Source organism: Theropithecus gelada, chromosome 18, assembly GCF_003255815.1.
Source record: "Theropithecus gelada isolate Dixy chromosome 18, Tgel_1.0, whole genome shotgun sequence".
Lineage (NCBI taxonomy): Eukaryota > Metazoa > Chordata > Mammalia > Primates > Cercopithecidae > Theropithecus > Theropithecus gelada.
The window spans coordinates 69,687,054-69,712,420 of record NC_037686.1 but is presented as its reverse complement, the minus strand read 5'-3'; the positions used below and the strand labels follow the sequence as shown (position 1 = coordinate 69,712,420).

At 44.3% G+C, this 25,367-nt stretch overlaps 1 protein-coding gene across 1 annotated transcript in view; it reads right to left on the bottom strand.

Annotated features, from left to right (window-relative positions):
* Positions 1 to 6,935: 6,935 nt before the first annotated feature.
* Positions 6,936 to 25,367, bottom strand: part of ZNF236 (zinc finger protein 236) — a 146,393-nt gene continuing 127,961 nt past the window's right edge. Inside the window, exons 28-31 of the mRNA XM_025365657.1 lie at positions 22,233 to 22,430; positions 18,588 to 18,717; positions 17,541 to 17,717; positions 6,936 to 9,448 (exon numbers count right to left, since the gene is read on the bottom strand). Coding sequence (XP_025221442.1) covers positions 9,324 to 9,448; positions 17,541 to 17,717; positions 18,588 to 18,717; positions 22,233 to 22,430 — 630 coding nt within the window. The 3' untranslated portion in view covers positions 6,936 to 9,323. The remainder of the gene's footprint in view (positions 9,449 to 17,540; positions 17,718 to 18,587; positions 18,718 to 22,232; positions 22,431 to 25,367) is intronic.

The window sequence follows — 25,367 nt, the reverse complement described above, 5'->3', positions numbered from 1 at the left end:
CACCTCAGCCTCCCAAAGTGCTAGGATTACAGGCATGAGCCACCGCAACCAGCCTTTGTTTTGCCTTTAATGGAACCCCCAGTTCCCTTCTGTGTCTCAGCAGCAGCTGTGAGAAATGCTCTGCATTTGTGACATTTACGGAGGGGAACTTTCATGCTGATTGAGGGTAGGATTACATGCTCCTGTTTCCCGGGGGTCAGACAGCCTCAGACTCCAGCATGAGGAGCAAGTGTGAGAAGCTTGGGAATGACTGCATTCATTGCAATAGCAGGAAAAACTGCCGAGGCTGGAGGCATGGCCGCCTGAGCTCACCTGGCAGGCACGGCAGACAGAAAGCCCACGTCCACCGGCTACACTTCTCTGCCCAGACCCCTTCCAACTGAGGAATTTGGAAAATCATGCAAAGATAATTACATTTTAAAAACTATATTCTTTTCATTGGCAAGTCTATCTTAATGTAACATACATGGAAAATGCATTAAAAGACAAACCAAGGGGACATCGTAAGCTAGCTTTCACCATGACAGTACAATACTTGGTTGAGTATTTTAAAATAAAACACAGCAAGATAGGAACTGAGCCAGGGAGCTTGTGAGCTCACTGAACACTCCCCTGAAGCGGCCCGCCTACTTTCTCCTAAAGGTGACTGGAAATTAACTCACTAGGCTGAGAGCCAAGAGGAGGGGCTGCTGGAGCCCCAGCCTCATGGACGCAGACACCCTTCCCCACCACCCGCGCAGGCTGTCAGGACCTTCCCCATGGCCTGCACAGGCTGCCAGGACCACGGTCAGTAGAGGCTAGAGGAGCCATGAGGGTCTGTGGAACTGAACATAGAAAGCCATGGTGATCACGCTTCCATCTGCACAGCCACACCCTGCCATTCAGTGCTGGCCTGCCCATCTGTAGGGGCGGAGAACGTGTATGAAATTGATAGAACAGTCTCTGAGCTTGGAGCGTGAAGTACCTGGCATGGAGGAAATGAGATCTCTACAGAGGGCTGACGATGAGGAGCCAGTCAAGAAGTGAGCAGAGCAGGTGCTGGTTTAGCCCAGGAGACACCGTGGTGAATGACTCTGCCTGGGCCGTGAACTATAAATTGGAATTGGGACTATGTGAGAAGGAAGAACCAGGGACTGACAGAGAAACTGTAAAACAGTGAGTGAAAAGTTCTCTCATAGCAATTTTTACAGAAGAGAGCGAAGCCATCAGTTCATGTTGGGTGTTTGTTAGTCTGCTTAGGAAGCCACAAGAGAATGCTACAAACTGGGTGGCTTAAACAACAGACAGTTACTTTCTCAGTTCTAGAGGCTGCAAGTCCAAGATCAAGGTGTCAGTTTCTGGTGAGGCCTCTCTCCTTTGCTTTGCAGACGGCTGCCTTCTTGCTGCATCCTCACCTGGCAGAGAGAGTGGCCTCAGGTGTCTCTTTCTCATCTAAGGACACCAGTCTTACTGGATAAGAGCCCTGGTCTTATGACCTCATTTAACCTGAATTCCCTCCTTAAAGCTCCTATCTCCAACCTGAATTCCCTCCCTAAAGCCCCTGTCTCCAAACACAGTTGCATTGGGAGAGCTTCAAAACACACATTTTGGGAGGACACAGTTCCATCTATAACAGAAATGTATTTTCCCTCATGCAACAACAAATATTTTCTAAGCCACCATTTGGCACAACGTTATAATTAAATCCAAGACTCTGCAGTACTCTTGCCTCTTTCCCCAAAAAAAAAGACAATATGAAGTGAAGCACGTTGGCTTATTTCTCTATTGCGATTCCTCTATTGTAAACAGTAGTCACTGAAATCCTAAATGATGTGATATGAAGGCAAAGTCGACCCAGCAGCACAGGCGAGACTGTGTTAACCAGCCTACAGCTGTGTTAACCCTACAGCTCACTCCAGCAAAAGACGCCGGAGCAACTTCCTGTGACCGCACCTGCCGTAGAAGGAAAATGAGTGGTCTGGATTTTTTAGAAACAGCCTAATTTCAACCAGCACTCTCATCCACATTCTAGGAAACTCCAACCTCGTCTCAATGAGGCAGGCCAGGGCTGCTCCTCCTACAGCCCCTTACCTCGACTTCCCACCACCAGGAAATGGCTCGTTCATCCAGCTCCAGAATCTTACAAGCTCCTGAAGTCAAGACTCCAGGGCATCCATAGAACAGGGACTCCTTCCACTACCTCCAGCACCAGCCAGGGCCACTCTACCTCTCAGCCAAGTTCCTGCTTCTGATTTAAGTTCATGTGAAAACTGACAGAGATGACCCTGAGTCGGAATCTACCTTCCAATGTGGTGGCCAGGCTATTAGCTCACCAGGGGTCAGCGGCCTGCCTGCCTGCCTTACCACAGGTTGCGGCAAAAGCCCTTAAGATCATGCCCCTGCCACACAGGTTGGGCAGCTTTCAGGTCTCCTGGGAGACAGTTTCCTCTGTACCGTGGCAAGCAAACTTCAGAGCTATAAGCAATACCAGACTATGGCAAGTGTGGTGCGCTAGGAAGACACTGTCACTCAGATATGGGCGGCACGTGAGTGGGGTCTATGGAGGTCTGCACATGGAGAGCTCTCAGTTCTTGCCTTACAGCTTTTCTGTAAGCTTGAAACTGCTAAAAAAAAAAAAAAAAAAAAAGGCTGAGCACGGTGGCTCACGCCTGTAATCCCAGCACTTTGGGAGGCTGAAGTGGGCAGATTACCTGAGGTCAGAAGTTCAAGATCAGCCTGGCCAACATGGTGAAACCCCGTCTCTACTAAAAATATAAAAATTAGCCGGGTACAATGATGCGTACCTGTAATCCCAGCTGTTCGGGAGGCTGAGGCAGGAGAATCACTTGAACCCGGGAAGCGGAGTTTGCAGTGAGCTGAGATGACGCCATTGCACTCCAGCCTGGGCAACAGAGCAAGACTCTGTCTCAAAAAGAAAAAAAATAAAAACAGAAAAGAAAGGACAAAGACTTAGCATTACTAGAGAAAGACTTAGCGTTACTAAAGTTCAGAAAGATTTAACATTACTAAAGTTGAGAAACATGATTGAAAGGTAACTAGAAAATGTACATGGTGAAGAGTATCTTGAGCCAGGGGCAGTGGCTCCCATGCATACTTTCAGCTGCTCAGGAGGCCAAGGCGGGGAGATCACTTGAAGCCACGACATTGAGACCAGCCTGGCTAACATAGCAAGACCCTGTCTCTAACAAAATAATGAAAATTAGCGGGTGTGGGGTGTGCACCGGTAGTCCCAGCTACTCGGCAGGCTGAGGTGGGAGGATCACTGAAGTCAGGAGGTCGGGGCTGCAGTGAGCCATGATCTGCACTCCCGCCTGGGTGACAAAGTGAGACCCTGCCTCAAAAATAAAAGGAGCATCTCAAGGCAGATGGCCAGCTGTTGTCCATCTCTACCCAGAACTACTAAAAAATTGGCTGAGATAACATTAAGTGAGCCATCTCATGTTAAATACAGAATTTCTTTCTTATAGAGCTTGGTTACCAAGGTAACCAATGACCTCTTCGTTCTAATTTCTAAAATAGTAACGTAAAACTCTCTTCATTGGCCCAGAATAATAACACTAGGGAAGCATCCGTTCATTGGTAGAAGGGGCGTGTGAGGCGTCTCTGTGGGTGTGCACTGTCATCTGTCATTTTTTCTGTAGGGCCTTAAGGGATTGAATGGTTTAAAGGTGCCAGGTCACAAGAGAAGGTCCTCAATGATGGGGGCAGCACTGTGGGTGGTATGGCATAATCAGTAACATTTATTTTAACAACTTCCATGCGTATCCTAAGCTGAGCTAGGGCTGGCCACAGAGTCATCCCAGGTTCTCCCCACCTTCCTTTCAGGACAGCCTGCCAGCCTCCTGGCTGCTGGCAGAAGACGTGGGCTCCTGGGTGACAAAGGGGATTTTACTCACAGTAACGGTAGTAGCAAGAAGGTCAGCATTTGTCTGAACATCCGAGGTCCCAGCCCTGAAGCGCGACGCAAAGTGGGCCAGTGGACGCCTGCACGCACGCCTGCCTCGTGGCGCGGGGAGCGCACAGCACACTTGCAGGTACCAGCCTCTGCCTGTGCTTAAGGGACAGCACTCGATTCGCTATCACAGGGAGTCCAGCCTCCGGGTAAAATTCACCTGGAAAAGCACTGCCAATAGTTGAGACAATCCATCAGAGTGGGAATACACTTTTTATAATTTCATAGTTTTGTTAAAAAACAACAAAAAAAAGCTCTTCCCTCACCCACTCTATTTCAAAAACTGTCAGAGCAATATGCCTCCTACAAACACACAAGCAAGCAAAAGGAACAGTAAAGCTATTTCTTACCATCCCATCTCAGCCACATTCAGGAAGTCAACATCACTTTAATTTTTTCAGTCCAAAAATATCTGGAGTCCCTACTCAGTGCCAGGAATAAGGTGATCCAAGAAAACATATAGTGTAATGTGTTGTTTCAACAGGATGATGACTCTCAATTACAAACTTCTCTAACAGTCTGGAAATGTAAGGCATAGTAAACTAGATGAATATATCTTTACAAAGAGCCCGATGATACACAATAACTCCATGGGTGCTTCTGGGAAGTCCAGAATCTGGTATCTCTCATAAACAGACACTGATATTATGATGGATGTGCACTGCATTTTAAGTCACTCTTTAATACCTTTCAAACAAGAGAGAAAGCAGAGAGCAAGAACCTGGGACATCCTCCAGGATTTCAATGCCCTGGGCTTGAATATGTTGCCAGTTCAGCATTGCTCTATTGTGTTAAGCCATGGCAAACGGGACCTAGAGGAAGTGTCCACCTTTCAACAGTGATAACTCATTCAAAACTCAAAGAAGTAAATATACAGGAGTTTCAAAATAATACAAAAGCTATTTTTATTATTTTTAAAGCCAGCACAGTGGCTTTTGGCATCACTATCCATTTCTAATACAAAACTGGATTAAATAAATATCATCCAATGTTTAAATAGACCATGAAACAATTGTGAAGATAAAAAGAGAATTCTTCTGTAAATAAAAAAATTAACTTTAAAATTTTCTTTAGTGGTGAATCAAGAACGAATCCCTATGTCACTTTAGAATTTGTCAATTATGATACAAATCTTGATTGAATACAAAAGTCTTCATGCTGTAAAAAGAGTTACACGTAAAAGATTAAATAGAAAAATCTCTTCTGACTGCCTATTGCTCCTGCCATTCATGCCGATCTTCAGTTTTTAGTACCTGAGTTGTTAGCCATCCACAGAAAGAACTGCCACGATGCCTCTGTGTAGGCAGGGTGAGTGTGTGCTCATCCGTGCACGGGAGTCTGAGGAGGGGAAGCCGTTCGGAGAGGGCCAGCCGCCAAACAGGACGTGTCGCTGGCGAGCCACACCATGACAAAGAACATGTCTCTGCTAGGAATGTGTGGGCGTCCGACCCATGGAAAGCTCTGTGGTTCCCACTTTCTCCACAATGAAGATGGCAGCTCAGTGGCCTTTGGCATATGGTCTTTCATTAGCATACGGGACAGACGTAGAGGCCCCAAGTAGAGATACGACATTAAATTGGGTTATGGGTACAGGCCTTTTGAAATTATATTCTAAAAAATCCAAAGTGCCTAAGTTACGTGAACACAGATTAGGTGACACAAAGAGAACTCGTCCGTCAGAAGTATCCGTTGCATAATCTCATCTCTGCCTCACTTACTTCCTATGCAGTAGGTCTTGGAAAAGGGATAAATTCGCAATGATCAACCCTTGGATTAACTTTTTTTAGTGAGGGAAGGACACGGTATTAATTTTGAAATAAGCTTCAGAAAAAAATGTAACAAGTGGGAATGAGATAGCCTTAATATACACTAAAAGGAGTTCTATATATCTTATCTATTTCCTGAAAAAATCTTATGTACATAAATCTTGAAATTGATTTACATGCCAAACTATTTTATCTTGAATATTTCCAAACATAAATCTGTGTGGTCATTTCATGTTAAAATGTGTATCTTAACGAGTTACAAATATTCTTCTAAAATGAGGAAAACCCACAGCAAGAACAGAAATCCACTTCTTTTAAAAATCTTGTACCTGTGCTAACACATGCGTCTCTTGTAATAAATGTGATATAAGAGTTCAAAGGAAGACACAGAACACTAGCTATAATTTCAAAATTCAAGTTTCCTTAAAACATTACAATGGGGGAGTAGAAAATATGCACGAAGGAAACATCCCCTAGTTAAGTGCCAGACAAGCACAGAGGTTTCGTGTCCCACCAGCAGAACATTGTCAGGGAGAGGAGAGCAGCGTTTGATGAGCCTCCCACTGGCCTGGCTGCAAGCTGGCAGATGTCGGGTCGTAGGATTTCTTCTATTTAGATACTTTCTAAGCGCCTCAAGTTTTTAAAAGGGGCAAAAGCAGAGCTTGATGGGGTGGGGTAGCATTTGAATCTGCATGTTTGAAAACATTTCCTCATTTTCATCTATTGCCATTCTATGGAAACGCAGCCGCTCGGGCATTATCTAGCAGGTGGGACTCCACACATGCTACATGCCTCCTGCTTCCTCGTACCTGCACCCCAGCTTCACGCTTGGTATCTTTGCACGGGCAGTTCATTCTTTCAGCTCCAGTGCTCCATGGTTACTTGAGCACACAAGCGGGATCAAAACACTTAGGAACTTTCAAAAGGCTCCTCAGTGACTGGGTGCTGTTGAAAACAGCAGCAGATGAAGGGAACAGGAACAGTTCTGGCACATGCATGGGGCACTGTGCTGACGCCCACGACTCGCTGTCGCGGAGCCATGCCCTGATTTTTAAAGTCTGAAGCCTTTCCAGTGGACACTGCAGGGGTAGACGCCTCTGAACTTTACAGAGGTAAAGGAAAATACCACTAAAGTTTTCTCTTAAAAATCTGAACTTGAAATTAATTTACATGCCAAACTATTTAATCTTATTTTCAAACAAAAAAAATTAATCACATTTCCTAACTTCATCTTTTATTTATAATTATTCCAAAGCAGATATGCTATGATGAGACAGTTCTAAAAATACAGTCTTTATCCTCAAAACCCTGGTTATACATGAGGCTAGAAATCTCTTTTCTAGAATTTTTAAAACAACAAGTAAAATATAAAGATCAACCTGTACCCCACAAAGATTCAAGTAAAATGATGTCTTTTCAAAACCTTATATTTTCAAGGAATGTTCTGCAAAAAAGCAGCTTTTTATAATTAGGAAGTAAATCAAAATAATACATAAAATGTCTTGTGTTTGACTGCTAATAAATTGAGAAAAGACACAAAATTGAATTATTGATATTTTCTTTTTCTTTAACCAAAATAAAAGTAGGCTCTAGATTCACCTGTTAAGGCCTTAAACAGTCAATTAACCAATACAATTCACCAAACTAGCTTTCTATACAATTAGGAATTAAACAACCCCTTTTAGAGATGTCCTGAGATGACATTTAATGCTAAAATCAAAATAAATAACCGAGCAAGAACAAAAGTTTAAAATTCCAATAATTTCAACTTTGGGGATATTCGTTCACCAAAATTAATCAACATTTCTAAAATATTTCAATACAAAATTATAAAATAAAAAGTGCATTAAAAGCAGAACCTTTAAAACTCTAGCACAATTACAATTATTCTAAATATGCGTCAGGTTTACACGCTGACATTCAAGGAAGGAAACCTCGGGCTTGGTAAGAAGTCCAGTATCACAAGAATAAGTCAAATAAGGCTTTTCTTTTTCTTAAAAAAATATACAATACACAAAGCAGTTTGGAAAAGAAGTAATATTATTTAACAATTTTCTGACTTAAATATTTTCACATAACAAAAGTTTTCATATCACCATCAATATTACTTATATACATATGCCGAAAGTGAACAACAACAACAAAATCAAAAGATGCCCTTTCAAAATAACAGTAAAATGTCTATTTCTTTAGGAATCTGAAATGAGCTCCTCTCTTAATATACAAAGTCCATACAATATTTATAATAAAACTACTCTCTTCTGAAACCAAGGAGGCAATGAGAGAAAATAAAGGCAATTATTTTTCAGGAAAAAAAATAAAACCCAGCTTTATATTACAATGAAAAAGATATCCATTTATTAATAAAATGAATACAATACTGATCTGAAGTGCTTGTGGGGAGGTGAAACTCAGACGCTCTTTCTGCAATTAGGACTAGTACTTGTATTTACAAAATATACTGTTCAGCCACACAGAGGCCCATATATCTGTCTATGTACATATGTATTTATATATAGAACATATAAATAATTTCAAAGGAAAAATTAACATGAAGTAAAGAACCTTCCATCTTTGGAATGCTGTAGGAATGGCGTGCACGCACTCTGCCCGGCACGGGTGGGATTTGGTTTGGGACATGTTTAATGTGGCACCATTGACGATACTAAATAATTCCCTGAAATCAAAAATACATCTGTTTATGCACGAAGAGAAAGTTATGGGGTTTTTACGGATTCTTGGCCTCAAGCTACAGATATACTTCTTATTTGCTGGGGTAGACAGGGCCACGGTTGCTTGCTCCTTGCAGACCGTTCTGTGGTTTCCTACCTGCGATGTATGGCTTGTGCTTCTGCAATTATCTAACCCTGGACCTGAACACAGATTGAAGCGGTAAGTGTGTCACCAGCCCGTGTGGACAGCTGAATCCTTATTGGTGGGTCAGGTTTACTTGAGTCCCCGTGTTGACGCCCCCCAGACACTGCATTCTTATAACTAATGATTAAACATTTGTCATGGAGAGAGAATTGGTCCAGCCATCTCTCAAGGTATCAGTTATATTAACTTATGGTAGACTAAAAAGAGTCCATTTTGACTAATTTTCAAAATCACAGAGAAAAGAGTGGAAAAAACTTCCCTGTGTGTTGTAACATTTTTTTTCTGAACTTCATGCCCCAGTCTTAAACTTGCTTTCAAGCTATGCTTCTTATAACCGGAAGCATGAAGGGAAATCTGACGTACTTTTTCCATGTTAGCTTTTTCGTCTTTGCTAATACAAAGAAATCACACCACAATGATAGTAAGACCCAGTTAGTTGCTTTGTGAACTAGACGCACTAGCCACGGAGGAGACCAAGGAGGAAACTGCCTGCCGTAGTACCTGAGTTCAGTGATTTGTAGACAGAAGAGAACAACGCGGTGACATTTTTCCCAGTTTTTTTCCTATGAGTCTCTGAAAGACAATGATTCTTTAGATAACTTTATAGCTAAAAAACTATTGTGGTAACATTTTTAACACTTGAAGTTTTAAAACAGAGATTTCAAGTGCTTTGCTATTCACAAAATGTAACTTCAGAAACATTCTTAAAGGTGTACTTCCGACTCACGTCAGAAGACATGGGTGAGGGTCTGCCACTCGCCCGCGGCCTCCTGCACCACCTCCTCCAAGTGGAGGGTCCGGCTCAGCTCCTCCCCGTCCTGCTCTGGGTGACCTGCGGACTCCTGCAGAGCTCCTGTCATGCAAAGAAAACACAAGCAGCCTCAGACTTTCCAGAGCACAAAATGGTAGCCATTTACATAAAGACTTCCTGGTAAAAAGAGACAAGGAATTTCTAAAGTAATTTGCTATTCATTCCAATGAAAAAAGAATAATCTGAGCTGCAGGTTAAACAACTCTGTCGGCAGTAGTTACTGTTAGTGAGTCTGAACGCACACAGAGCACTCGTGATGAGTGCATTCCCGATGAGTGCACTCCCATGACAGCTACGTTAACATAGCATCAGGAATGAGCAATTAATAACCAACACACATGATTTTGTAACAAAAAGGAAAGCAGGAAGCACTACAGTGTTAAAGAGAAAAATTATCCCTTTTTCCTTCGTCAAAAATTCCCCACAATATAGTGTTCTGCCCTTGGGTTCCCTACACATCTAAATGTCAACCACTGAACACTGCAAGCCGTTGAGCTCCCCTCACAAAGGACACCTCAGACAACCAAAGAACACCTGCAAGCCTCACGGAGCACACCACCACCTCCAACACCAAATCATATAACTCAGAGCACACCACCTCCAACACCAAATCATATAACTCAGAGCACACCACCTCCAACACCAAATCATATAACTCAGAGCACACCACCTCCAACACCAAATCACAAATCTCACAGATCACACCACCTCCAACACCAAATCACAAATCTCACAGATCACACCACCTCCAACACCAAATCACAAATCTCACAGATCACACCACCTCCAACACCAAATCACAAATCTCACAGATCACACCACCTCCAACACCAAATCACAAATCTCACAGATCACACCACCTCCAACACCAAATCACAAATCTCACAGATCACACCACCTCCAACACCAAATCACAAATCTCACAGATCACACCACCTCCAACACCAAATCACAAATCTCACAGATCACACCACCTCCAACACCAAATCACAAATCTCACAGATCACACCACCTCCAACACCAAATCACAAATCTCACAGATCACACCACCTCCAACACCAAATCACAAATCTCACAGATCACACCACCTCCAACACCAAACCACAAATCTCACAGATCACACCACCTCCAACACCAAATCACATAACTCAGAGCACACCACCTCCAACACCAAATCACATGACTCAGAGCACACCACCTCCAACAACAAATAACAAATCTCACAGAGCACACCACCACCTCCAACAACAAATAACAAATCTCACAGAGCACACCACCACTTCCAACCAAATCACAAACCTCACAGATCACAGCACCTCCAACAAATCACAAATCTCACAGATCACACCACTTCCAACACCAAATCACATAACTCGGAGCACAACACCTCCAACACCAAATCACAAATCTCACAGATCACACCACCTCCAACAACCAAACCACAAATCTCACAGATCACATCACCTTCAACAACCAAATAACACATCTCATGAATCACACCACCTCCAACAACCAAACCACAGATCTCACGAATCACACCACCTCCAACAACCAAATCACAAATCTCACAAATCACATCACCTCCAACAACCAAATCACAAATCTCATAAATCACACCACCTCCAACAACCAAATCACAAATCTCACGAATCACATCACCTTCAACAACCAAATCACAAATCTCACGAATCACATCACCTCCAACAACCAAATCACAAATCTCACGAATCACATCACCTCCAATAACCAAATCACAAATCTCACGAATCACATCACCTCCAACAACCAAACCACAGATCTCACGGAGCACCACCTCCAACAACCAAATCACACCCGCAAAATGCATGGAGCACCCCAAGGGGTCTACTCAGACTTTAACATTTCTAGCTCCTTGCACGGCTACTGCCACCCTCTGAAACCTAGTCTAGGTCATTTGTTGTCATTCCTTCCTCAGAGATGGATGGTACTGCTAGATTCTGTGTAGGAAGCAAAGATGAACAAGAGACAGACAGGCAGTAGGATCACACCCCAATATTCACACCCTGAAGGGCGTGAACGTTAGCAAATCAAGAGAGAAACCAAAGCCCACATGTTGTCTGTGCCAGGTCAACAGGATGCAGACAGGAGCAGTTGGTGCAGATTCTGTTTGCTCTGTGCCCCTGAGCACCGAGATAGCACCTGAACTGCATGCTGCAGGAAAAGGGGCTTCCAGACACGCTGTGAAGACAGACAGAAATGCTATTCTGGGCCTCTGACTGCCCAGGTGCTGAGAGCCCCTACAGAAAGCTCTGTCCAGAGAGAAACCAGCTGCTCAGAAATGCTGTGCTTGCTCAGGTTCTGGGCTGCCATTTTACTCCAATAAATTTCTGCGTCCTTGCCAAAATGTATCATAAATTTGATCTAATCAAATTTGTGTGTGTGTGTGTGTGTGTGTATGTGTGAGAAAGGGGCAGTCCATAGCCAGCTTCAATAACTGCATACACTAAGTATTAAAGTAACAAAAGCACAGGCTTCCAGAGATCATGGTGGATGGGAGGCGGGACTAGACTCAGGGACAAAGCAGCATGTGGAGGCTCGCACTGAATTTTTGCCCCAGAACAACTAGGGGAATAAATCAGGAAACCTGAGAGAACCCACAGACTCTCTGAAGGAAGTGGATTGCTCCTGCAGGACCCAGGAGACACCTCAAATACTCCGCCACAGCAAGACCCGCCCAAGGAGAGTCTGAGCTCAGACACGCATAGCCCAGCCCCCACCCAGTGGTCCTTCTCTACCCACTCTGGTAGTGGAAGACAAAGGGCAGATATTCTTGGGAGGTCTAAGGCCCCGCCCACTGCCTGTTCCTCCCTATACTACCATAGCTGATGCGCTCTGGAAAGCACCACCTCCCGGCAGGAGGCCAACCAGCGCAAAAATAGAGCATTAAACCACCAAAGCTAAGAACCGTCACAGAGTCCATCTCACCCCCCTGCCACCTCCACCGGAACAGGCGCCAGTATCCACAGATGAGAGACCACAGATGGTTCACATCACAGGACTCTGTGCAGACAACCCCCAGTACCAGCCTGGAGCCGGGTGGACTTGCTGGGCGGCTAGACCAAGAAGAAAGGTAACAATCACTACAGCTCTGTTCTCAGGGAGCTACAGCCACAGGAAAAGGTGGACAGTACTACATCAAGAGAACACTCTGTAGGACCAAAGAATCTGAACAACAGCCTTCAGCCCTAGACCTTTCCTCTGACAGAGCCTACTCAAATGAAAAGGAACCAGAAAACCAACTCTGGTAATATGACAAAACAAGGCTCTTTGACACCCCCCAAAAATCACACTAGCTCACCAGCAATGGATCCAAACCAAGAAGAAATCCCCAATTTACCTGAAAAACAATTCAGGAAGTTAGTTATTAAGCTAATCAGGAAGGCACTAGAGAAAGGTGTAGCCAAAGGTAAGGAAATAAAAAAACGATACAAGAGGTGAAGGGAGAAATATTCAATGAAATTGATAGCATAAATAAAAAAACAAGGAAAACTTCAGGAAACAACAGACATAGAAATGCAAAATGCTCTGAAAAGTCTCAGCAATAGAACAGAACAAGTAAAAGAAAGAAATTCAGAGCTCGAAGACAAGGTCTTCGAATTAACCTAATCCAGCAAAGACAAAGGAAAAAGAAGAAGAAAATATGAACAAAGCCTCCAAGAAGTCTGGGGATTATGTTAAACGACCAAACCTAAGAATAATCGGCATTCCTGAGGAAGAAGAGAAATTTAAAAGTTTGGAAAACATATTTGGGGGAATAATCGAGGAAAACTTCCCCGGCCTTGCTAGACCTAGACATCCAAACACAAGAAGCACAAACAACACCTGGGAAATTCATTGCAAAAAGATCAGTGCTTAGCCACGATGTCATCAGCAACAGCAGCTAAAAAAGCAGAGGGACATTATATAATGATAAAAGGCCTTGTCCAACAGGAAAATACCACAATCCTAAACATACATGTCCCTAACACTGAAACTCCCAAATTTATAAAACAATTACTAATAGATCTAAGAAATGAGATAGACAGCAACACAATAATAGTGGGATACTTCAATATTCCACTGACAGCACTAGACAGTTCATCAAGACAGAAAGTCAAAAAAGAAACAATGGATTTAAACTATACCCTGGAACAAACTGACTTAACAGATATATATATATATAAAACATTCCATCCAACAATTGCAGAATACACATTGTATTCAACAGCACATGGAACCTTCTCCAAGACAGACCATATGATAAGCCACAAAATGAGCCTCAATAAATTTAAGAAAATGGAAATTGTATCAAGCACTCTCTTAGACCACGGTGGAATAAAACTGGAAATAAATTCCAAAAGGAACCTTCGAAACCATGTAAATATACGAAAATTCAATAACCTGCTCCTGAATGATCACTGGGTGAAAAATGAAATCAAGATAGAAATTAAAAAATTATTCGAACTGAACGACAATAGTGACACAACCTATCATAACCTCTGGGATACAGCAAAGGCAGTGCTAGGAGGAAAGTTCATCGCCCTAAATGTCTACATCAAGCCTGAAAGAGCACACACAGACAATCTACGGTCACACCTCAAGGAACTAGAGAAATAAGAATAAACCAAAACCAAACCCAGCAGAAGAAAAGAAAGACCAGAGCAGAACTAAATGAAATTGAAACAAACAAAAGATAAAATGAAACAAAAAGCTGGTTCCATGAAAAGATAAATAAAACTGATAGACCATTAGCAAGATTAAGAAGAGAGGAAATCCAAATAAGCTCAGTAAGAAGCAAAACGGGAGATACCACAACTGACACCACGGAATATAAAAGATCACTCAGGCCAGGTGCGGTGGCTCACGCCTGTAATCCCAGCACTTTGGGAGGCCAAGGTGGGCGGATCACGAGGTCAGGAGATTGAGACCATCTTGGCTAACACAGTGAAACCCTGTCTCTACTGAAAAATACAAAAAACTAGCTGTGGGCGAGGTGGCGGGCGCCTGTAGTCCCAGCTATTCGGGAGGCTGAGGCAGGAGAATGGCGGGAACCCGGGAGGCGGAGCTTGCAGTGAGCTGAGATCACGCCACTGCACTCCAGCCTGGGTGACAGAGCGAGACTCCGTCTCAAAAAAAAAAAAAGAAGATCACTCAAGGCTACTATGAACACCTTTACACACATAAACTAGAAAACCTAGAAGAGATGGACACATTCCTGGAAAGATACAACCCTCCTAGCTTAAATCAGGAAGAACCAGATACCCTGATCAGACCACTAACAAGCAGCAAGATTGAAACGGTAATTTAAAAACTACCAACAAAAAAAAGTCCATGACCAGATGAATTCACAGCAGAATTCTACCAGGCATTCAAAGGAGAATTGGTACCAATTCCACAAGACAGAGGAAAAGAGAACCCTCCCTAAATCATTCTCTGGAGCCAGTATCACCCAAATACCGAAACCAAGAAAGGACATAACCAAAAAAGGAAACTACAGACCATTATCCCTGATGAACACAGACGCTAAAATCCTTAACAAAATACTAGCTAACCAAATCCAACACATATCAAAAAGATTCTCCACCATATGATCAAGTGGGTTTCATACCAGGGATACAGGAATGGTTAAATATACACAAGTCGATAAATGTGATACACCACATAAACAGAATTAAAAACAAAAATCAGATGATCATTTCTACAGATGCAGAAAAAGCATGAGACAAAATCCAGCATCACTTTATGATTAAAACTCCCAGGAAAACCAGCATACAAGGGACATACCTCAATAATAAAAGCCATCTATGACAAGCCCACAGCCAACGTAATACTGAATGATGAAAAGTTAAAAGCATTCCCTCTGAGAACTGAAACAAGACAAGGATGCACACTCTCACCACTCCTCTTCAACATAGCAGTGGAAGTCCTAGCCAGAGCAATCAGAAAAGAGAAGGAAATCAAGCGCATCCAAATCAGTAAAGAGGAAGTCAAACTATCACTGTTTGCTGATGATGTGATTGTTTACCTAGAAAACCCAAAAGACTCTTCCAGACAGCTCCTAGAACTGATAAAAGAATTCAGCAAAGTTTCCAGATAAAAAATTAATGTACAGAAATCGTAGCTCTTCTACACACCAACAGCTACTAAGCTGAGAAATCAAGAACTCAACCCCTTTTACAATAGCTGGAAAAAACAAAACAAAACAAAAACAAACCAAAAAAAAACCTTAGGAATACACCTAACCAAGAACGTAAAAGACCTCCACAAGGAAAACTACAAAACACTGCTGAAAGAAATCACAGATGACACAAACAAATGGAAACACATCCCATGCTCATGGTTGGGTAAATCAATATTGTGAAAATGGCCATACTGCCAAAAGCAATCTACAAATTCAACACAATTCCCATCAAAATACCAACATCATTCTTCACAGAATTAGAAAAAACAATTCTAAAATTGATATGGAATTTTAAAAGAGCTCACATAGCCAAAGTAAGACTAAGCAAAAAGAACAAATCTGGAGGCATCACATTACCTGATTTCAAACTATACTATAAGGTCAGTCACCAAAATAGCATGGTACTGGTATAAAAATAGGCACACAGACCAATGGAACTAAATAGAGAACCCAGAAATAAACGCAAATACTTACAGCCAAGGGATCCTCAACAAGGCAAACAAAAACATAAAATGGGGAAAGGACACCCTTTTCAACAAACGGTGCTGGGATAATTGGCGAGCCACATGTAGGAGAATGAAAGTGGACCCTCATCTCTCACCTTATACAAAAATCAGCTCAAGATGGATAAAAAAACAGTCTAAGACCTGAAACTATAACAATTCTAGAAGATAACATTGGAAAAACCCTTCTAGACATTGGCTTAGGCAAGGACCAAGAACACAAAAGTGAATGCAATAAAAACAAGGATAAATAGCTGGGACTTCATTACACTAAAGAGCTTTTGCATGGCAAAAGGAACAGTCAGCAGAGTAAACAGACAACCCACAGAGTGGGAGAAAATCTTCACAATCTATACATCTGACAAAGGACTAATATCCAGAATCTACAACAAATTCAAACTAATCAGTAAGAAAAAAACAAACAATCCCATCAGAAAGTGGGCTAAGGATATGAATAGACAATTCTCAAAAGAAGATATACAAATGGCCAGCAAACATATGAAAAAACACTCAACATCACTAATGATCAGGCAAATGCATATCAAAACCACAATGTGATACCACCTTACTCCTGCAAGAATGGCCATAATCAAAAAACAAAAAAACAGTACATGCTAACATGGATGTGGTTAACAGGGAACACTTCTACACTGCTGGTGGGAACGTAAACTAGCACAGTCACTAGTTTAAAAAAAGTGTAGAGATTCCTTAAAGAACTAAAAATAGAACTACCATTTGACCCAGCAATCCCACTACTGGGTATCTACCCAGAGGAAAATAAGTCATTGTATGAAAAAGACACCTGCACACGCATGTTTATAGCAGCACAATTCGCAACTGCAAAAATGGGGAACCAACCCAAATGCCCATAAATCAACAAGTGGATAAAGAAACTGTGGTATATATACACAATGGAATACTACTCAGCCAAAAAAAAAGGAATTAATTAATGGCATTTGCAATGACCCGGATGAGACTGGAGGCCATTATTCTAAGTGAAGTAACACAGGAATGGAAAACCAAACATCATATGTTCTCACTCGTAAGTGGGAGATAAGCTATGAGGATACAAAGGCATGAAAGTGACACAATGGACTTTGGGGACTCATGGGGAAAGGATGGGAGGGGATTGAGGGATGAAAGACCTATAAATAGGGTGCAATGTATACTGCTTGGGTGATGGGTGCACCAAAATCTCACAAATCATCACTAAAGAGCTTACTCATGTAACCAAACACTACCTGTTCCCCCAATAACCTATGGAAATAAACAAATAAAATAAAATAAAGCACAGGTTTCCAGTCCACACAACTGAGGCTGTACCACGTGCAATGCACAATCACCGTGTGAACTGAAGGAAACAATGTATGCGAAACACAGGGTGCCTCGCAGGCCACCGAAGTGTACGCACTCCCAGGTGCAGTGTTCTCACCAGCATAGCTGTGCGCCCGCTTCATGTGCAGCTTCATGTTGCTCTTCTGCGTGAAGCCCATGACGCAGTAGGCACACTTGTAGGGCCGCTCCCCCGTGTGCTTCTTCATGTGCACCTGCAGTGCGCTCTTCTGGTTGAAGGCTTTCTCACAAAGCGTGCAATGGAACGGCCGCTCCCCTGTACAGAAAATGGCACATGTCAATGTCTCTAAGAAGAGGATAGTGGATGCCTGGGCTCTACCCTGAGGTATGAACAAGAGGGACACAACAGCAGCTAAGGCTTTCAGCTTAGGCTTTCAGCCTGGCTGTCATCTGAACCAAGGGCTGGAGGAGCCATGGGGAGACCAGAGGGATCCTGGCCAGGTCCTAACAACCCCCAGCAGATGGGGCAGAGGGATCAGAGAGCCATGGAAGGGCCACGGTGGATGCAGCCTGTGGAACCCCAGGCCCACGGTGAGTCGTCAGATGATCACGACAAAAATGAGCATGGGATGATGTCTTGTCAGGCCAGGGCGGAGACAGAAGGGCTGACACAGAGCTATCATGTACCAGTCAAGAGGCAGAGAGATGGGAGAGCTTGTTTCTTTGTTCTGTGTGTTTTTTGTTCTCTAAGACAAAAAGTTTGAGCAGATTTAGGTGGTGTAGGAAAAGCCAGTAGAGAAAAAAAGTTTTAAGATAGAAGAGGAAGATTAAAAATTAAGTTCCCCAGTGACATGAGGACATGGGACCCAGGCACTGGGGGCTGCCGGTTTGCTCTAGCAGGAGGGAAGGAGGGACGTGATGTGGTCAACATCCCAGACACGGCACGGGAGCCTTGCGTGACGCTTCTGTTTCCTACGGTCATAATGTAAGCAGCAAAATCTTCCATGTGAAAAGTTAGTTAAGATGATAAATAGGTCAAAACTCAGGGGAAATGGAACATGTAGACCTTGCTTTATAAATAAAGCATTCCATCGCTTGCGAATATTGTACAGGTGGAATTCTGTTTTCTCGCCCATGGTGTCTACTTCAAAGAGTAAGGAAACAAAAACGCATCCCTCCCCGTTACCTGTGTGGATGCGGCTGTGGCGCTCCAGCTGGCTTGGTTTGGCAAACGCCTTCTCACAAGTGTCACATTTAAACACTCTTGGCTTCTGGGAGCTCAAAGAGGGGCCGGCCTGGTGTGTCTGCATGTGCTCCTGGGAGACAACACACAGAAACCAAGAAACGAGATCAAAACGGAGCTTTCGCACCAGAAACAAGAGGAAGTAAATGACTACAAAGTTCAAGTCAGTAACAAGGACAAAATCAAAGGCTAATCTGTGATTTGTGTTCTTAAGGACTTTATCCATTGGTAGTGACAACAGGGTGATGGGCTTGGGGCTTCTCGGGGAGACTCTGGTCCCCATCTGAGCTTTACCGCCTGCTAGTTATATGGCTTGGCCACATCTGTGTCCCAAATCGGGGTAGAAATATCTCCTTCATCAGCTTTAACTGAGACCAAGGGCATCAAGCCTCGAGCCTAGTGCAGGAGTCCAGGTGAGCTCTCTCCGTTGGCTGTGGGGGATCCTGTCCCCGTTTCACACAAGAGTCCACCCAAATGTCATGGCCTGAGGCCACCCATAGGTTGTGGCCCGAGGTCCTGCGGCACCCAGCTGGACGTGTTCAGTGACTCTCACCCACGAGTCCTCGCGGAATGCCTGTGATTCCGAAGTGCATTCTCCTGGTGATATGACAACTGCCTCACGGTGGCTCTGGAGGCTTCTAAAGCCAAGAGGAAACTGTTCCCTTCTCACGTTGTGACTGGCAACTTGCCAGAGATACTACATTCACGTGACTGCAAATTTCTCAAAGATCTGACAGCTGCTGCCCTTGCAGGCACCTGAGGATGTGCAACGTGGTTATTTTCCAAAATTGCACAAGCATAATAACTATCCTGATAGAACTCCAGAGTCTTTAGACCTAACCTCTACCCTGTAAGGCAGGAGTCATGGAAAAGTACATGCTTCCTGTGTGTGTTCAATGTGACTGCCTGTGTTCCAGTTGCAGACGTCACATTGCTCAAGGCCCAGCACAGCCTGGGAGGTGGATGTAATGAAAGCAGCAGGGTGGGAAAAACAAACTCGGGAGGTGAGTGCGGGAGCCTCCCCAGGACGGCAGACCAGGCAGAGCCAGGACTGCAGGTGAGGCCTGACCAGTGACGACACCACCCCTGACGACACCAATCACCATCAACAGCTAGAGGGCATTCCTCGCCCACTCCGTCTGGGGTTCCCACCCGGTCCGCGTTGGATGTAACTACAGTCAGTCACACTGAGCACTAAGCTTCCTGAGGATGGAGCCACCTGTTTCTGGGACCACCTTCTTTGCATACAGTAGGCACTCACTGTTTGCTAAACTGAAAGGAGGACAGAGAGAGTCCGCGGGGGAACAGAGTGTCTGGTGGGACGGAAAGGAAAGCTTTTATAACCTTGGCTTCTGTTTCTCTGACCCCAGAGAGAGAAACTTCCTGTGGTGGTAACAGTACATGCGGCTGCCACTCTATGCTGCTGACTTTAAAAGAAATATCGACGAGCTGCACTCCTCAAAGGGAGGAGTTAGGCTTACCCTGCGGCACAGGTTACTGTAAACCTAGTTCTCCCTAGAAAGTGCTCTCTGAGACAATGGCAAATGTTCCTCAAGAAAGAATTTCATCATAAAATAAGTTTGCAATCAGCTGGAGTTAATATCGTTCTTACTGCAACACAGCTGTCGGCCTGGCTCTGCTACAAGGGAGGTGTGAAGTTTTAAGAAGGGGAGGAGTTGTGCCCTGAAGTTGGTGGGGACTCATCAGAGCCGCCAGCATGGCCATCAGCTCACCGCACCAGAGGATGCTAATGCAGTCCTGGGGCAGGGAGATTCACCAGAAGGTTTCAAAAGAAAGAGTCCTGTTGATAGTTTATTTTGCTGTGCAGAAGCTCTTAAGTTTAACTGGATCCCATTTACCAACATTGGCTTGTGTTGCAATTGCTTTTGGCATCTTTGTCATGATATCTTTGCCTGTTCCTCTCTCCAGAATGGTATTGTCTAGGTTGTCTTCCAGGGTTTTTAGAGTTGTGGGTTTCACATTTCAGTCTTCAATCCATCTTGAAACAGAAAACCAAGTATCACATGTTCTCACTGATAAGTGGGAGCTAAATGGTGAGAACACATGGATCCATAGAGAGGAGCAACTCACACACACTGGGGCCTCCTTGAGGGAGGAGGGAGAGGAGCAGGAAAAAGTATTGGCTACTTAGCTTAGTACCAGGGTGATGAAATAATCTGTACAACAATCCCCTGTGACCTGAGTTTACCTATATAACAAACCTGCACATGCACCTCTGAACCTAAAGTGAAAGTAAAAAAAATTAAAAATAAAAAAGAACCCAAGCAGCCAAGCAACAGGCTTCCTTCAGGCACAGAGAGGGAGGAGTGAGGGACTCGGGGCTCACCAGCCCCTGGAGGGACCGGGGAGAGGAGCCACAGCAAGCGCCACAGGTGGGGCCCTGGGCTTCCCAGCTCGGACAGGACAGGGCCATCACCACTGACACCACTGGCCTGCAATACATCCAATGTCCGTGTGCTCTACTCCACACTCCAAAACAGCCATCCTGGTCACAGGGATCCAAGGATTCCAGTTCCTGGGACAGGAATTCCTTGAGTAGGACTCTCCCTTCTTCTTGTCCTACACTCATTAAAAGACAACAGACACACGAAGGCCACAAACAATCCCTGCCCCCCAACATACACAGGAACCCCAAGGGTCCAGCTGTCTTAGCACAGCTTTCCTTCCCGGCCGGCGTGGCATGCCTCTGACCTCCGCATGGCCTGGCCAAGGCTGGTCAGAAATTTCGCAGGCTATCCCTCACTTGGAATTTGTCTGCTTTTCTCATGTTATGAGGTTTTTGGGAGAAGTGTCATTTTCATCCCACTCTGCCAAGGACAGATGCAGTCTTGATGTGTGAGTGCTGACACTGGCCACGGCCGCTGGGCTGGAGTGGTGCTGGCTAGGCATCCGCGCTGCACGCTCCTCTGTGTTCCACCCCTTCCACACCCCATTCCCTTCACACGGAAGACGTAGCGCCCTGGGCTGGACATCAGAGCACCCTGCTGGGATTCTGCCTCCTGCCCACTGTAGCACAGCACCGTCTGTGGGGATGTCCCAGAACTCATCCTCTGCTTCCCACATGCGGGCACTCAGGTCTCCACTGTGCAATGATGGCTCTGCTGCAGTGGAAAGCGTGCACAGCTAAACCTTGGGAGGCTGAAGGGGCATCTTCAGGGCTGGTCCCCAGGGTGGGCACACATGCATTTGTTAGGGCCGCCCAATGCCCCTACAGAAAGTCCTACCAAGCCACAGTCTCAACAGCCATTATGTGAGCCAGCCTCTGTTTCCTGACAGCCTCGACAATGGGCGCTGACAGACGTTCACATTTCTGCCAGTCTGACAAGGGAGAGAGGGCATTGCAATGTTATTTTAACTTGTGTTGCAAACTGACTGTGAGTTGCAGGTGAACATGCAATCCATCTGTACAGCAAGCGGACCGCTTACAACCAGAACAACACTAAGTCTACATCTATTGAGCTTTTCCTCAAAAACACATGCCAGATTCCCGGCCGGTGTTAAATCTTGGACTCTGCATCTCTAGCCACCTGGGGGGCACACAGCTGTGCTGCGGCACGGTGGGCCTACCTTGAGGTGCGTGGCGCGCTTGAAGGCCTTCCTGCACACAGGGCAGCCGTGGATGCGCTCCCGGCCGTGCACCTCCTTGCTGTGGTGCATCAGCACTGCCGCCGACGAGAAGGCGCGGTCACACTCCAGGCACTGGTGTGCCCGGCCCTCCTTCTCGGGCTGGCTGCCCGGGGCCAGGTTCCCAGAGACGCCAGCTACCTGGAAAGAGCCAGAAATTCTGTGACTTTCCACTCACTTGGCTGGATTTGTGCAAGTTTGTGAACTGACAGACACCATGGTGATAACAGGGACATTCCTAGCATGGACGCGCCAAGCCCACGCTGCATGTCCTATCATCAGGATAATTTAGTCAGAGGCACCTTCCACACAATATGAGACCAGAATGCACACTGTGTCCTGCAAGATTGAGACCACACAACAGCAGCTAAGGAATGAGCTCTGTGCCGCACCGACCAGGTGCAAAGTCCAGCTCCAGCGTGACTGTCTGGGCTACTCTGGGCTAAGTACTTAACCAGTCTGTGCTTGCGTCTTCAAGGGAGAACCACCTGCCTACCAAGGGCTGCATATGGCAGGCATTCACTAAATGCTCGCTACTGGTAGTAGCTTTAGATAAACAATTCTTAACAACAAAAGGTGTTTTTAGCTTTTAATGGAATTAAACCATTTTTTTCAAACCGTGGATCACAACCAATTAGATTTTCAAATCATCTTACTGGGATGCCACCACCATTTGAAAAAATCATTTTCAAAAATTTCGAAAAAAAATTTTTGAGATGGGGTCTTGCTCTCTTGCCCAGGCTGGAGTTCAGCGGCACAATCACAGCTCACGATAGCCTCAAACTCCTGGGCTCAAGCAATCTTCCCACCTCTACCCTCCCAAATACCTGGGACCACAGGTACGTACCACCTCACCATCATGCCCAGCTAATTTTTTTATTTTTTGTAGAGACAGGGTCTCCTTATGTTGCCCAGGTTGGTCTTAAAACTCCTGAACTCAAGGGATCCTCCTGCCTCTGTCTCCCAAGTGCTGGGATTACAGGTATGAGGCACTGCACCTGGCTGACTCAGCTTTTATAAACAAGAGATTCCAGTTTTGCAAATGCAAATTTCTATGTGATGGCTTAACAAAACAATTATAATACAAATTAATGAGATCTGTCCACATTTTTATTATTCCTAGCTTATCAAATACTTTTTCATTAATTCTGGAATATAATAAGTAAACATTAAAGAAAAATACTTAACAAAAAAAAGATTTATACAGGGTGCTATATTATTAATCTGCGCTGTAATTTTAAAAAATGGAATGGGAAAAAAGGAACAAAGGAAAAGATCAGAAAAGACATTGCAGCCATATGAGATGTGCAGGAACTGGTGTTATTCTAGAATATGACACCTGCGTCAGGTGTGTGTCTACACGTATCTGTAGGTGTTATTCTATAACATGATACCTGTGTCAGGTGTGTGTGTCTACACATGAGTATCTGTAGGTGTTATTCTACAATATAACACCTGTGTCGGGTGTGTGTCTACAAGTGAATATCTGTGAGTGTAAAGTAAAACGACAGAAACACACGCGTGTTGAGGTCACTGCATACAATATATTCCATGTGAGTCAAAAAAGTCTGAAAAGCACAGGAATAAATGATACTAAAGGCTGGTTGTGTAACGCAGATAAATGCATGCTGACGAACATCAACTCAAACAAAAACCTGCAGTTATGGAGCGGCCTAATGTCCTCCATCAACGTTACGAAGCATCTACCAGGAGTCGTGGCAATGAACACACACAGAAAATTGTTTCTGAACCAAACATTTTACTCATGAGATGTGAGAATTCAATATCCGGTCCACATCATTCAAGGAAAGACAAACGAACACACTAAACTTTAAAAACTATTTCTGCAAAATATTTTTCAGCATAATCGCATCAGAAACAAAGCTTCTGAATCATTGCTACTACTGTGAAACAAATCTCCAATGTTCTGCTGAATTCCATAACTACATATATATAAAAATCTACAGACTGAATTATATTAATAGAATTTTGCTAAAATCATACTTGCCCAAAGGAGAAGGGGAAATTGGTTACAGAATGAGTGTGAGATGATTTTTAAGCCTGAGGCATAAACTTGGCCACAGCTAGAAATAATGTGCTTCCCACAGCAGGTTATTCTGCGTGGGGGTGGGAGGGTAGACGTGTATATGTCTACCCCCTCCCAAGCATGAGGAGTGTGGCTGTTGGGAAGCAGAAGAGAAAGGAAGGCAGCCTCTCACATCCATCTCCTAATGCGCCCGGAAAGGCCTGGCGCAGATCCAACATCCTCTGCGTCCAGCAGCCGGCACTGGCAGGAACTTAATTTTGTTTGCTGAACTGAAACAAGGTCAATATTTTAGAGAAATGCTGCCCACAACACACACCTGGGCACATGATCACCCTTCTGACCCCAAACCTCCCTCTAAAAACCTGCCCCTTACTAAAAAGTTCCCAGCTGAGACCAGCTGATCTCAAGTAACAGGAAATCCAGGTGTAAATGCTCAAAATGATATTCTTCTATTCAGACATGAAGAGTGAGGTAAGACAGATCTAGGTTCAAACACCAGCTCTGTCTCTATTGGCAGGGTGACTAAGTTATTCAAAGCTACCCTTAAATCTCAGAATCCTTGTGAGTAAAACAGGGCCGTGACACTTCAGACACCTCCCGGGCTGTGGGAAGGGCTCGGCTACATAAGACCACATGCCTAGTGGGAGCCTGGCCTTAGTCACCTGGCCAGCAAGTGTTGGCTCTTTTCTCCTGTAAAACGAGTTTCAAAAGAAGGCCACGGCCCCTTAAGCAGTGAGTGAAGGAAGAAAGGCAGTTTGCTGCAGCAGCTCCCCTCTGATTTAATAGCTTGAAGTTGCTAACAAAGTTAGGTCAGGTCTCTTGATCTTTATGGGAAGGGTCAGGCAGAAATTAGTTCATTTGCTTTTGTAAAGACAGGCTGAGTAAGGCGGCAGTCTGTCAATGGCTCTCTTAGGAGAAAGACGTTTGTACATTGTGAGTACACATCTTGTCAGATCAATATGGATTTCTCTTCAGATGAACTACGAAGAAAAAGATTTTTAAAAAGCAAAGGTTGTTGCTCTAGGGACGTC